This window comes from Bison bison, unplaced genomic scaffold (assembly GCF_000754665.1).
Source record: "Bison bison bison isolate TAMUID 2011002044 unplaced genomic scaffold, Bison_UMD1.0 scf7180017864370, whole genome shotgun sequence".
In the NCBI taxonomy this organism is placed as follows: domain Eukaryota; kingdom Metazoa; phylum Chordata; class Mammalia; order Artiodactyla; family Bovidae; genus Bison; species Bison bison.
In genome coordinates, this window is record NW_011494942.1 from 4,304,313 (window position 1) to 4,317,893 (window position 13,581).

Here is a 13,581-nt window from a genome sequence, read left to right on the forward strand (position 1 = left end):
TAGCTACTCTCTCCTTGGAGCTTTTATATTAGAATGACTTTTCTCCTCTATTTTCTGTTTTTGGATATATTAGGAATATCTTGACAAGAAACATGAGAGCCACGAGAGATCACACCTTTATTCTTTGACAGTAAATACTGACTAGCGGGATAACAAGAGTTTTTAACATTTTTCGGGTTGCATGTTCATTTGAACTATTTCAGTTTAAATAGGTTACTGAACCTAATAAGTTGTCTGATGACACCAACATATGCTCAATTCCTCTAGTTCATAACAAAAATAAATGTCTTCAAGGCCTTGTCTGTTCCTGGCCATGTTTATACTCTTTACTCATTTAATCTTCATAAACATCCCCACTAGAAAGTAAATTCCACAAGGGCAGTGATTTTTATGTTTTGTTCACGGCCATCACCAGGTACCTAGAACAGTTATAAACAAATAGACAAGCAACATGTGACATAGCTACTGTTACCTAACTGTGAGGCAGCTGAGACGTAACAGGTACAGTGAACCCACAGAAATAACACACATGGCTTATGTGGTAGAGTTTATTGTTAGAGGGCAATGATGCTCGTCACATAGGGTTTATTACCCTCAGCACTATTTTTAAAAAATATTTATTTATGGATTAAATGCCATCTTAGTTGTAGCACATGGAACCTTCATTGCATCAGGTAGGATCCTTTCTTGCAGTGCACAGACTCTCGAGTTGTGGTTCGTGGGCTGAGTAGTTGCAGTACTTGGGCTTAGTTGCTTGTAGTGTGTTCAGGCCTGGTTCCCCAGCCAGGGATTGAACCCATGTCCCCTGCTGGTTTTGAAAGATCTCCTGCAGAGCTGTGGGTTGACAGTGGCTCACCGCAGGGACCAGGGAACTGGCAACAGCAATCCTGAAACATGCCCCCTGGTGCAGGTCCTCCTGGAAGTTGCCCAGCCTCAGCACTATTGATATTTGGAGCTGGATCCTTTATTCCTGTGAAAAACTCTCCTGCAAGTTGTAAGATGTTGAGCAGCATCCTGGCCTCTACTCACTACATACGAACCCCAGTTGTAATGTTCAAAAAGTGCTACCAGACAGTGGATGTACACAACGAGGTCTACTGTATAGCACAGGGAACTATATTCAATGTCCAGGATAAACCTAATGGAAAAGAATATTAAAAAGAATGTGTGTGTATATATGTGTGTGTGTGTATATATATGTATAACTGAGTCACTTTGCCATATAGCAGGAATGACACATCATTGTAAATCAACTATACTTAAATAATATATATGTAAAACCAGACATCTTACCACGCATTTCCCAATGTCCCTTGGGAGATAAAAATTATTCCCAGGGCTTCCCAGGTGGTGCTAGTGGTAAAGAACCCCACTGCCAATGCAAGAGGCATAACAGACAAGGGTTTGACCCCTGGGTCGGGAAGATTCCCTGGAGGAGGACATGGCACCTCACTCCAGTATTCTTGTCTGGAGAATCCCATGGTCAGAGGAGCCTGGCGGGCTGTAGTCCATCATGGTCACAGAGTCAGACAGAGCTGAAGCAGTTTCAGTTCAGTTCAGTCGCTCAGTCGAGTCCGACTCTTTGCGACCCCATGAATTGCAGCATGCCAGGCTTCCCTGTCCGTCACCATGCCGAAGAGTTTGCTCAAACTCAATGTCCATTGAGTTGGTGATGCTTTCCAGCCGTCTCATCCTCTGTCGTCCCCTTCTCCTCCTGCCCCCAATCCCTCCCAGCATCAGGGTCTTTTCCAATGAGTCGACTCTTCGCATGAGGTGGCCAAAGTACTGGAGTTTCAGCTTTAGCATCATTCCTTCCAAAGAACACCCAGGGCTGATCTCCTTCAAAATGGACTGGTTGATCTCCTTACAGTCCAAGGGACTCTCAAGAGTCTTCTCCAACACCACAGTTCAAAAGCATCAATTCTTCGGCGCTTAGCTTTCTTCACAGTCCAACTCTCATATCCATACATGACCACTGGAAAAACCATAGCCTTGACTAGATGGACCTTTGTTGGCAAAGTAATGTCTCTGCTTTTGAATATACTATCTAGGTTGGTCATAACTTTCCTTCCAAGGAGTAAGCATCTTTTAATTTCATGGCTGTAGTCACCATCTGCAGTGATTTTGGAGCCCAAGTCTGACACTGTTTCCACTGTTTCCCCATCTATTTGCCATGAAGTGATAGGACCAGATGGCATGATCTTAGTTTTCTGAATGTCGAGCTTTAGGCCAACTTTTTCACTCTCCTCTTTCACTTTCATCAAGAGGCTTTTTTGTTCCTCTTCACTTTCTGCCATAAGGGTGGTGTCATCTGCATATCTGAGGTTATTGAGATTTCTCCCAGCAATCTTGATTACAGCTTGTGCTTCCTCCAGCCCAGTGTTTCTCATGATGTACTCTGCACATAACTTAAATAAGCAGGGTGACAATATACAGCCTTGACGAACTCCTTTTCCCATTTGGAACCAGTCTGTTGTTCCATGTCCAGTTCTAACTGTTGCTTCCTGACCTGCATACAGGTTTCTCAAGAGCCAGATCAGATGGTCTGGTATTCCCATCTCTTTCAGAATTTTCCACAGTTTATTGTGATCCACACAGTCAAAGGTTTTGGCATAGTCAATAAAGCAGAAATAGATGTTTTTCTGGAACTCTCTTGCTTTTTCTGTGACCCAGCAGATGTTGGCAATTTGATCCCTGGTTCCTCTGCCTTTTCTAAAACCTGTTTGAACATCTGGAAGTTCACAGTTCATGTATTGCTGAAGCCTGGCTTGGAGAATTTTGAGCATTACTTTACTAGCATGTGAGATGAGTGCAATTGTGTGGTAGTTTGAGCATTCTTTGGCATTGCCTTTCTTTGGGTAGCGCAGAGGTATGTTAATTCATAATTTAGTTAGTACAGTCACTTTTGCTGTAACACAGCACACGTCTTCCTAAAAATCACCTCCCTGTGTGAACTCAGACAATGAAAGTTTAGGGATTTTGTGGAAAATGGCTTTAGGAGCATAGTACTCAAAAACCTCATTAGTGACACATAAAAATAAAAATAAGAGGACTTCCCTGGTGGTCTGGTGACTAAGACTCCACACTCCTAATGCATGGGGCCCGGGTTCCAACCCTGGTGGGGAACTAGATCCCACATGCTGCAACTAAAGACCTGCAGCCTAATAAATTAATTAAACAAATAAAGATAGGAGCCTAATGAAAGACATAACAGTTTCATACATGTTAAATGCTTAGGGAAAAAAAGTACTACAAATACACTTTGCATTGAAAAAGACCGGCAGTTTGCTTGTGGAAATGGACATTGGAGAGGTTTCAGCTTGTGAATTATTGGGAAGTGTTGAAAGTGGAAAGACATGAAATTAGACAGTTGTGTCACTGTGAATGGGTGTGTTTTGTAAAACAGACAATGAACTGGAGTAGCTGCTGGACATTTGAGGGTGTGCAAGTGTGTCATTCATGTGCTTCTCGCTATCAACATCATCAGGTGCCGTTTCTGCACTCACCTAGGCTTTCTTGTGAATGTGCTCATGAATACACAAATGCAGAATTTATGTGATGTTTCAGCTTTTCTGTAGTACACAAATTGCATCGGAACATCCTTGTACATAAATGTTACAGGAAAACTGATGCTACTTTCCGAAAAAAAGAAAAGCTTAGACTACAAAAAGGATGGTGAGTGTTGGATGAAAAGATATACTTCGTAAATAATACTGCAGACAGACCGGTAGAACTGAAGAAAGGCTGGAATTTTGTCTTCCCTTCCCTCTTGTGGTCCTGAGCAGTCCCTCCTCCTTTGTGCCAAGCGTGATGGTCATGACTTCATATGTGGCCAGCCACCTCCCAGGGTGCCCCGTTGCTGTGTGTATTAAAGAACTTGTGTATTATGCACTAAAAGAATTCTGCACATTAACAGTGATGGCTTTTTGCTTATTTTTTTTAAAGATTCATTTGGGTTATATTTACATTGCTTTCATTTGTTGGCTCAGTATATTTTTAACTGATTTTTAGTTCCTGTGGATGATTTAGAAATTAATTTTTGAAATATAAAAATAAAATTTTAAGTATATAAAAATACGTTTGCACAAAGAAGAGCAGTAAGAATTGACAATCCTACCAGGTTGTGGAAAATTACCACATTTAAACACTTGTTTGGTTGATATTTTGGTTTTTCATATTCTTAATTTATTTTAATTGATATTTTAACAAAATCATTAGAAAACATTACTCTGATTTTTATTTGATAAGTATGTTGTTTTATGAGAGATGACATTTTATAACTAAACTCATTGCCTATAAAATCTCAATCTTATGAATTTTAATTTTATAGAAACCTAGTAATCTTGAGTGACTATAATTAAGTCAGAACAAATAAACATTTGAGAGGACTTCTTTGTGTACGTATTACAGTTAGGCCTAAGTAATAGGAAAGGTGATTTCTTTGATTAAAGAATAGCAGAAGACTTGCATGTTAGAGTGCCCTTGTAAATAAATGATTTTTTATGTCAACTTAGTATAACATTAAATAAAAGAAAACACAATGGATACTTTAAAAAAGTAAAAGAAGAGCATAGATATATTCATTTTTCATGATTGATTTTAATCACTGATCTTTTAACTAAGGGGCTTCCCAGGTGGCTCAGTGATAAAGAATCTGCCTGCCAATGCAGGAGACATGGGTTTGATCCCTGGGTCGGGAAGATCCCATGGAGGAGGATATGGCAACCCAGTCAGTATTCTTGCCTGGGAGATCCCATGGGCCGAGGAAGCTGGCAGGTTACACGACTGAGCATGCATGCATGCACTTTTAACTAAGATAGAATGCTAAGATTTTTATTTATTTAGTGAGTTTTACTTAAAGACATTGTGATCCTAAAAGTACTTGGACAATATAACTGTATTCAGTTTAATAGAAAGAGCATCCACTTTCAGGGTAAAGAGTGTTTATGCTCCTTTATGATTGTTCTTTATTTTAGTGTCTCCTTTGCCCTGTGTCCTTGTCTGCATGTGTTACTCAGTTGTGTCTGACTCTTTTGCAACCCCATGGACAGTAGCCTGACAGGCTCCTCTGTCCATGGAATTCTCCAGGCAAGAATACTGGAGTGGGTTGCCAGTCCCTTCTCCAGGGGACCTTCCTGACCCAGGTATTAAACCCAGGTCTCCTGGATTGCAGGCAGGTTCTTTATAGTCTGAGCCACCAAGGAAGCCCATGTCCTTGTCTAATGGATACTCAAATCTATTGTCTGGTGGTCAGAGTAATAATCTCTTAGGCCAGTAACCGTTACAGGGTCCTGTAGTTATAATTTACAGTTTCTGGAATATTAGGGTTAGAGTCTGCTGTATTCCCTCTAGGCAAGATGGCATAGTACTGGAAAATAATGCAATACAATAGGGAGTATTTGTTTTATTTTTGCAATATTGGTTTTTATAAAAAGAATTTGTGTATTTCTCTTCTACCTTCCACTGAACCAAGTCTAGCTTTTTAATGCCCCTTCTCAAGAAGAGACTTAAAAAAAGATGCTGTCCTCCTTTTTTCATTATTAAGGTGTCTAATCTCTATCATAGGTTTACTCCCTTCCGCACAGCATTTTATTCTGTTAGAACATCAGAATTTATGTACCTTGACATATTCATGGTATTCATCACATTTAGGTACTTCAGCATTTTCCACTTCATCTCCAGAGGCTGTTTGTTCTTAGTTATTCTGTCATCAGTTTATTGCTTATTGTATAAGCTGATATCCCATTATGAGACTTTAGGTTTCCATTGTTGCACTTTCTTAAATTAACTGATAAGAAAGTCATTTGCGTGCTTTTTATGTAGTGAAAGTATCACCACAAATAAATATCTAAACCCACCGCCTCTTAACCACCTATCAAATGTGTTAATACAGATCACATGCAATAATCTTTTAAAATTAACAAAGCAGTATTCAGTACAACATCTTGACTGTTTTCTCCATAATTAAAGTTGTTTTCTAAGGTCTAGCATGTCAGTGATTGATCTTCCTTACAGTTTTCTTTGTGGTATGTTAGTCAGTGGAGAAAAAAATATTTGTTTACAAATGATGTATATTTTTTAAGTATCATTGCATGTTGCATATTATTTTAGGCATCTGTTATTTTGGGCTTAGATAAATAGATTGGGATTTTTCTCCTTTCATATCCAGAAGACAGTTCAGTTCAGTCACGTCCAACTCTTTGCAACCCCATGAACCGCAGCATGCCAGGCCTTGCTGTCCATCACCAACTCCCGGAGTCCACCCAAACCCATGTCCGTTGAGTCGGTGATGCCATCCAACCATCTCATCCTCTGTCATCCCCTTCTCCTGCCCTCAATCTTTCCCAGCATCAGGGTCTTTTCAAATGAGTCAGCTCTTCACATCAGGTAGCCAAAGTATTGGAGTTTCAGTTTCAATACCAGTCCTTCCAATGAATACCCAGGACTGATCTCCGAAGACAGTAGTAGGCATAATCTTATCACTTGACCTAGGAAGAATAGCAGTTCTTAGGCAAAGATCTTTTTCTCCAAAAAATAGCCACTCTTAAAGCAGTTTTTTTTTCAGCAAGCATAAAAGGTAGATTTTTCTTTGTGCTGTTTGTACATTCATTAAACAATTTTGTTTGCTCCTTCCATTTCTCCTCTTACATGTTTCTATAGCATACTTTCTTCAGATATAAAAATCAGTCCCTTTACATTATTTATGTAAAGATTTTTTTGTGAAACGACAATCCCGTAAATTATTGCTCTTCCAGTGCTACACTCTACATTTAATATTCTGATGCCCGTCTTGTAGTGCTATTAGATTGATCTTTCCATATTTGAATTTGATAGTGGGTCTCTATAATGTGCGTAGACTGGGATATAAAATAATGGATGTAGGTGGATACTCATACTTACTTTCTATTCATGGCCCACCTATCATGTAAAATGCAATGATTGTGGAGCCAGATCAGCTTCCTTTTGTTTATGAAAATAGAAGAACAGGTTGAGGTCCTACTCTGGATAGGAGTGGGTTGGGAACTGGTGAGTCTAGCTGTATTGTAAAACTAAGTTAGCATTTACACACACATGTACATACAGTAGATAGTAGAAAGGGCTATGTAGGAGTGTCAGTACCTGGGGCTTTGAATTGCATCACCTTTACTCACTAACTTTATTGTTGCAATGAAGAAATTGGCTATTTCGCTACCTGGTATTTTGTAAAGTTTGTGGTAATAGTACATTCATTTTCTCTTATTCTCTTTTCTTCCAGCCATAATGAAAGGAAAGTGACCTGTAAACATCCAGTCACGGGACAGCCATCCCAGGACAATTGTATTTTTGTAGTGAATGAACAGTAAGTAAAGCGTTTCATGGAACGCCTCTATTCAAAATGGGGTCAGCATTCCAATTGCTGTTATCCGTATTTAATACAGTACAATTGAACAGTTTTTTTATCTGGACATTTGCAGTCAAGGGTAGTAACAGAATACCATCTATTTACCATGTGTGGTTTAGAAACATGGCTTAAAATTTTTTTCATGAGGAATGTAATTTCAAAAGCTATTTTTACAATAGCTCAAACACAGAGAATAAACTCAAGATCCCTGGATGCAAGGTCAGGGGGAACTAAACTTGGTCAAATTATTAGACTAATTTGAACTTAGGTTTCTCATCCTTAAATAGAGATACTGGGAATTACCATTTCTCAGGATTTTTATAAGCATCAAGTGAAATTTATTTGAAAATAGTTTATAAACCTGTTCTTCAAAAATTAGTTGTTGGTACCATTGTTATTATTTTCTTTTAGGGGGTTGGGAGAGGGCTGCTGCACTGCCTGTCTTATGGGATCTCGGTTCCTCAACCAAGGAACGAACCCGTGCCCTCGGCAGTGAAAGTGAGGAGTCCTAACCACGTGACCACCTGGGAATTCCCTATCATTTTTATGGCCTTCAGTATTATAATAGCAAATCTTGTAATTAAAACGTTCCAGTTAGATGACCAAGTAACATAACTGTATGAAAGCTTATTAAAATAAACATGATATTAACTTAAGTTGTGCTTAGTTATATTTCAAGTAGTTATAAATATTAAGCTGGAACTATAGAGCTTATTAAGCTCGAACTAATACCCAGCTGTTTGGAAAAGTCAGACAGACACCAGCATTATTAGCTCCAGGAAAATGTCATTATAAAGTGGTTTACAAAAGTAGCACGTTCTGCCACTCTTGACATGTTATATTTTCAGGACTGTTGCAACCATGACATCTGAAGAAAAAAAGGAACGACCTATAAGTATGATAACTGAAGCTTCGAACTATAACATGAGTTCAGACTATGCGGTGCATCCAATGAGCCCTGTAGGGAGGGTAAGTTATTTTGCTTACTCTTAATTATTGATAACTGACATAGTTGGTAGTATCCATTATTATTACTCTTAATGAACTTAGAATTATAGAACAATCATTTCATTTTTGCTATTACATGAATCTAATTGCATTTGAAGTAATTGGCATAAGAAGCAAGGCCTTAGAATATAAAGAACTAAGATTATATTTTAATAATTTAATGAGTTATAGTTTTTAAATATTATAGAGTTATGATTTTGAATTGTTTTACAAATATAATGGATGTTTGTGTGAGACAGTGGCAGTTTATTGAATCTACTTAAGTTTTAAAGGTGACGATTAATTCAATGACCTAGAAATCCTATTATTAAGTATGCCTGGAATGATATATTGGAAAAGGAAATGGCAACCCACTCCAGTACTCTTGCCTGGAAAATGCCATGGATGAAGGAGCCTGGTAGGTAGGCTACAGTCCGTGGGGTCGCAACGAGTCGGACACAACTGAGAGATTTCACTTTCTTTCTATAGTTCATTTTGGAGAAGGAAATGGCGGTCCACTCCAGTGTTCTTGCCTGGAGAATCCCATGGACAGAGGGGCCTGGTGGGCTACGGTCTATGGGGTTGCAAAGAGTTCGACACGACTAAGCCACTAACACACACACACAGAATGATATATATATATATTCTATTTTATTCTATAATATTATACTACTTTGTTAATGTTGTATCCATTACTGCTAAAAGGTTTCAAAACCCTATGTCAGTTGTTTGATGACTGAAATATTTAGAATCCATTATGTGAAAAGTATTATAGCCATAGGGATACAGAAGTGGATGGTTTTTCTTTATAATCAGAAACAAAAATACTGTTTAATCTATGATCTCAGACTTGTGTGGCTATAATAATTTATAGTTATTGCTTCTTGTACCATAATGTTAATGTTTTGATATAGAATTTTAATGTAAAAATGTCTTCAAACTCTTAGAAAATCTGCTAAATCTGAATAAATAGTTGCCTTAAAGTTACTGCTTGGTGCCTAAATTAAGGATAGCAAGAGAATCAAAAGATGATAAAAGAATTGTCTTTATTTATTTAGAAAATAATTATGTATTTTATAATAGTAAAACAGTTGTAATAGTAAATTATGGTTACTGTAAAGAAATACTTAAGGTTTTTTTAATGAAATATTGTAGAATATTAAAATCAGTATAGATTTTCAAATAATATAAATTATTTCTATTTTGTATATGACATAAAGTATAAGTGAGCATCATGGTGCATTTTAATTAAAATCTAGAAAAATGACTGGTGGGTAGAGAGCCACTAAGTCACTGTCTGGAAAGAAAGTTGAATCTGTGCCTCACACTTTACACCCAAAATTTTCCAGATGGAGCAGGTGTTTGAAATGGTAAAAAACAAAACCATAAAAGCAGTACAGAAAATAATGGAAGTTTTTTAAAAAAACAAAAACAAAACAGCCAACTCAGAATGCAGATGTGCTGTCTAAATATGACAAATCCCACAAGTCAAAAGAGAGAATGAGAAATTCAGTCACAGAAAACTATCATGCGTGCATAATATTGATAACTTATATGACAATTAAAGAAGAATACTGAGGAGTAGGTGTTATATAGGCGGTTATTTGAGGGGGAAAGACAGAGATTCTGTAACTGTGAACAGTCATTTACATGAGTAGATACACATATATACACAGTGACATTCGTTGCCTAGAGTTGTGTTTGGGTTGTTTGAATGCTGGTGTCCAGAGGTGAGAAGTAGACTGGTCCTTCTACATCTTTTTGTACCATTTGAGGTCTGTACTGTGTTTTTATGCATTATTTGTTCAAGAGGAAATTAAAATTTATCCAGAAAAAAAAATGCCATGGTTGATATTGGACCTTAAAATTCTATTATGTACTAATATAACTTTTACAAAAGGAGGTTTTAATGAAATGTGCTAGCTTTCCAAAGATTCTAGTAAGTTGAAAAATAAGAGATAAATTGATACTACTTACCTTCCTTGTTGCTGCTGCTGCTAAGTCGCTTCAGTTGTGTCTGACTCTCTGCGACCCCATAGATGGCAGCCCACCAGGCTCCTCTGTCCCTGGGATTCTCCAAGCAAGAACACTGGAGTGGGCTGCCATTTCCTTCTCCAACTTACCTTCACAGAGGAATTGAAATTCAGCTTCTTTTGTCTTTATGTTTGTTGGTCACCGCTATTGTTCCGACTAAGATAAATTGTTTGGGTTAAACATAGCAATATTTTAAAAGATTATTTGTAGTTTTAAGAATATGGTAAACACCATCTGGCTGGCATCATTCAAGTTCAGAGTTGTCCTTAAAGAAGAAAACACTACATGACATTAAGCAGTTCCTTCCAGTCTTGTTTTGATTTGATGTGATATTTTGTTTATATTTTATCTGTGAGATCTGCTCTTGTAACTTGACACTGTTGACTTTAATTGGGACAACACTGTTAACTGCAGATATGAGTCAAAAAGTTCTGTCATTTGGTTTATTCTTTAAAATGCATTAATATAATTTTTACTGAAGATTCATTTTATTCAGCAGGTAGGGCAAAATACTGCCATACACTGTGCCTTTTTAAAAATTGTTCCTGAAAATTTTAAAGGAGAGAAATACATGATCCTTTTGTAATATCCTTGAAGAGGAAAAGCCTTTGTGCAGAATTCTTATACTTGAAACAACTAAGACACAAAAGCAGAATTGCAATAATTCATCTGAAAAGATTAAATCCTGAAAGTTTCAAAGAAATCTGGAGAAGAGATTTTAAAAGGTTAAAATTATGAAGATAAAAAGTAAACTCAATATCTAGGCATTAATACCATATTTTCTGTTGGGCTTTTTTTCTTTAGACTTCACGGGCCTCAAAAAAAGTTCATAATTTTGGGAAGAGATCAAACTCAATTAAAAGGAATCCTAATGCACCTGTGGTCAGACGAGGTTGGCTTTATAAACAGGTATTTTTTCCCCTGTTTGATGTGAAAAAAGAAGAGAATATAAAGAAACCTTTTCAGCTGAAGGTCCTAAGACAATTATATAAAGTAGAGAAGAAACTGTATAGTTAATCATCCAGGTTCTTCCCTTTTTATTACCATGAAGAGTGTTAGAGAAACAGTGAAAAAAGAAAAAGTAATGGGTGTTACCTGGAACAGAGGTATTGTGTGTGTGTGTGTGTGTGTGTGTGTGTGTGAGAGAGAGGTATTTCTAAATTTGAAATTAAATGTATGTTGTATGAAAATGTTAAAAATAACATGCTAAGATCTTCTAGGCAAAAATATTTTTTCAGTGGAAAAAAATACAGAGTTGTTGTTCATTTTCTATCCTTATAAAAAGGTACAATTATGTACTTCTCTGCTTTGATTTATAGAGAAATTTGATGATAATTCGAGATTTTCCTGAGTTTTGCAGATTTTTGTTTCCATGCCCTCGAAACTACTCTTTCAAGTGTCTGCTTTTTTTTGTTTCTTTTCTTGTTTATCTGTTTGCCCAGGCATAGCTCACCCTGATAAGTAGGGGTTTACATTGTTCCATTATCTGGAAAACCTGGTAACTAAGCTTTTTTGGAACCTTGTTAGTTTTGTAACTGGTAAGGATGTGTGTACATTAAACTTGGTGGCATCTGTTTTGATTGCTGAGAGGCTGTTTTCTTTTTCACTTCCCGGTTTGCATCTGGATTTCAAATGACCTCCAGATAACTGAGATAACTGCACTCGGGACCTTTATCTGCCTGTGTTCTGTCTTTCTGATTCTACATGTATGCAGATGATGTTAGTTAAATATTAGTTCATTAATAGTGCTAATTTACTCTGTCAAATAATGCTAATTGCTTTCAGATGACCTAATAATTATATTCATTAAAATTCACGATGAGGTCGTTATGAAACATGCATTAGACGTTCCACCTGACAATTGGATGGCAACTAATCTAATGTATTGGAAGTAGACCCACTTAAAATCCAGAGAATCCCCATTCAAGCAAATTAATTTTGCCAATTTCTGACTGCATTGATTGAGTGTGTAACTTGGATACCAACTTTTAATTTTTATTTAAAGATCACTTAACTGTATTTTAACCGTCTGACATTTAAACTTATCCAAGCTGAAAGAATTTTAACTAGACTTTCTAATGAGTCCAAATTCTGTTCAAATAGCTAAATGTGATATTGAGCTTTATAGAGGATATGGGACTCCTTACTTAAAATGATTGCCGTTCTTAGTTCTTGATCCCTTGATTAATTTAGTATTGCCAAAGCTCTACCAACAAGTTTCTCTACTCCTGAGTATTTATTCTGTAATAGGTGTGTAGCTTATAGAGAATATTTGTAGAACTGCTTAAAAATCTAAACTTTGAAATTATCTATACTAAAGAAATAATTAATGAAGAAATTGAAAATGTATATTTGGGGGGGCGGGAATGCTTTCCTTAAGTGTAACTGTAAATTTTAAGGATGAAATCTTACTTAAGAGATTTTTACCCATATAATTTCTTCAGTTCTGAAACCATCCTTATGTGATGGTCACAACTAGAAATAAATTGAGAAATATTAATCAACACACATACAAACTGGCATCTTTTTTACCTGTTTATGTCTGTGTTTGTGTGTGTCTGTGTTTCATTTTCTCCTGTGGTTTTGGTTTATTGCATGTGGGAAGGTAATTTTTATTTAAATTGTAGTTTTGTTTGAGCTTGGTATTTTTATTACCCAAATTACTTAGAAAAAGCTGCCAAGTGGGTACTCTCTTCTACAGGATAAGCAAAACCCAGGCTGGATATGTAAGAAGAAAAGAATGTTTATTAAATGTGTTTGTATGCTAAGGTTCCTTTATTCATAATCATTTTAAATCACATTACCTTTGGAATAATTTCAAATCACGCACTTCTCTTCATGTTGAAGATTAACATATTTATTAAATCTGGCTTACCAGAATGCACACCCTACTGCACAGTCACCTTATTCTCATGCTCAGACGTGTTCACATCGCTTGCAAATACGAAACCAGATCAAACTGCTTCAGCAGAATTCCTTTTTACGTGACAGTATTATTCTTCAAAGACCAGTGTACTTAGAAATACGTTACCATGTTATAAATCCCTGGAAAACTACCCCCAAATTTTGATTAGGGTTTTAGTTAGATTTCTTTTTTTTTTTTTTTTTAGTTAGATTTCTATGCAGCATATATCAAACACACCTTGTTTTAAGAGCTTATTTTAAACAAATGCACCAGA

General features: G+C 36.7%; 1 protein-coding gene across 4 annotated transcripts in view; it reads left to right on the forward strand.

Moving 5' to 3' along the window:
* PLEKHA5 (pleckstrin homology domain containing, family A member 5) overlaps positions 1-13,581 on the forward strand; it is a 260,819-nt gene that overhangs the window by 146,494 nt on the left and 100,744 nt on the right. For all 4 annotated transcript variants that reach the window (XM_010855923.1, XM_010855922.1, XM_010855920.1 and 1 more), the window contains exons 2-4: positions 7,256-7,339; positions 8,230-8,350; positions 11,207-11,311. In XM_010855923.1, coding sequence (XP_010854225.1) covers positions 8,243-8,350; positions 11,207-11,311 — 213 coding nt within the window. In that variant the 5' untranslated portion in view covers positions 7,256-7,339; positions 8,230-8,242. The remainder of the gene's footprint in view (positions 1-7,255; positions 7,340-8,229; positions 8,351-11,206; positions 11,312-13,581) is intronic.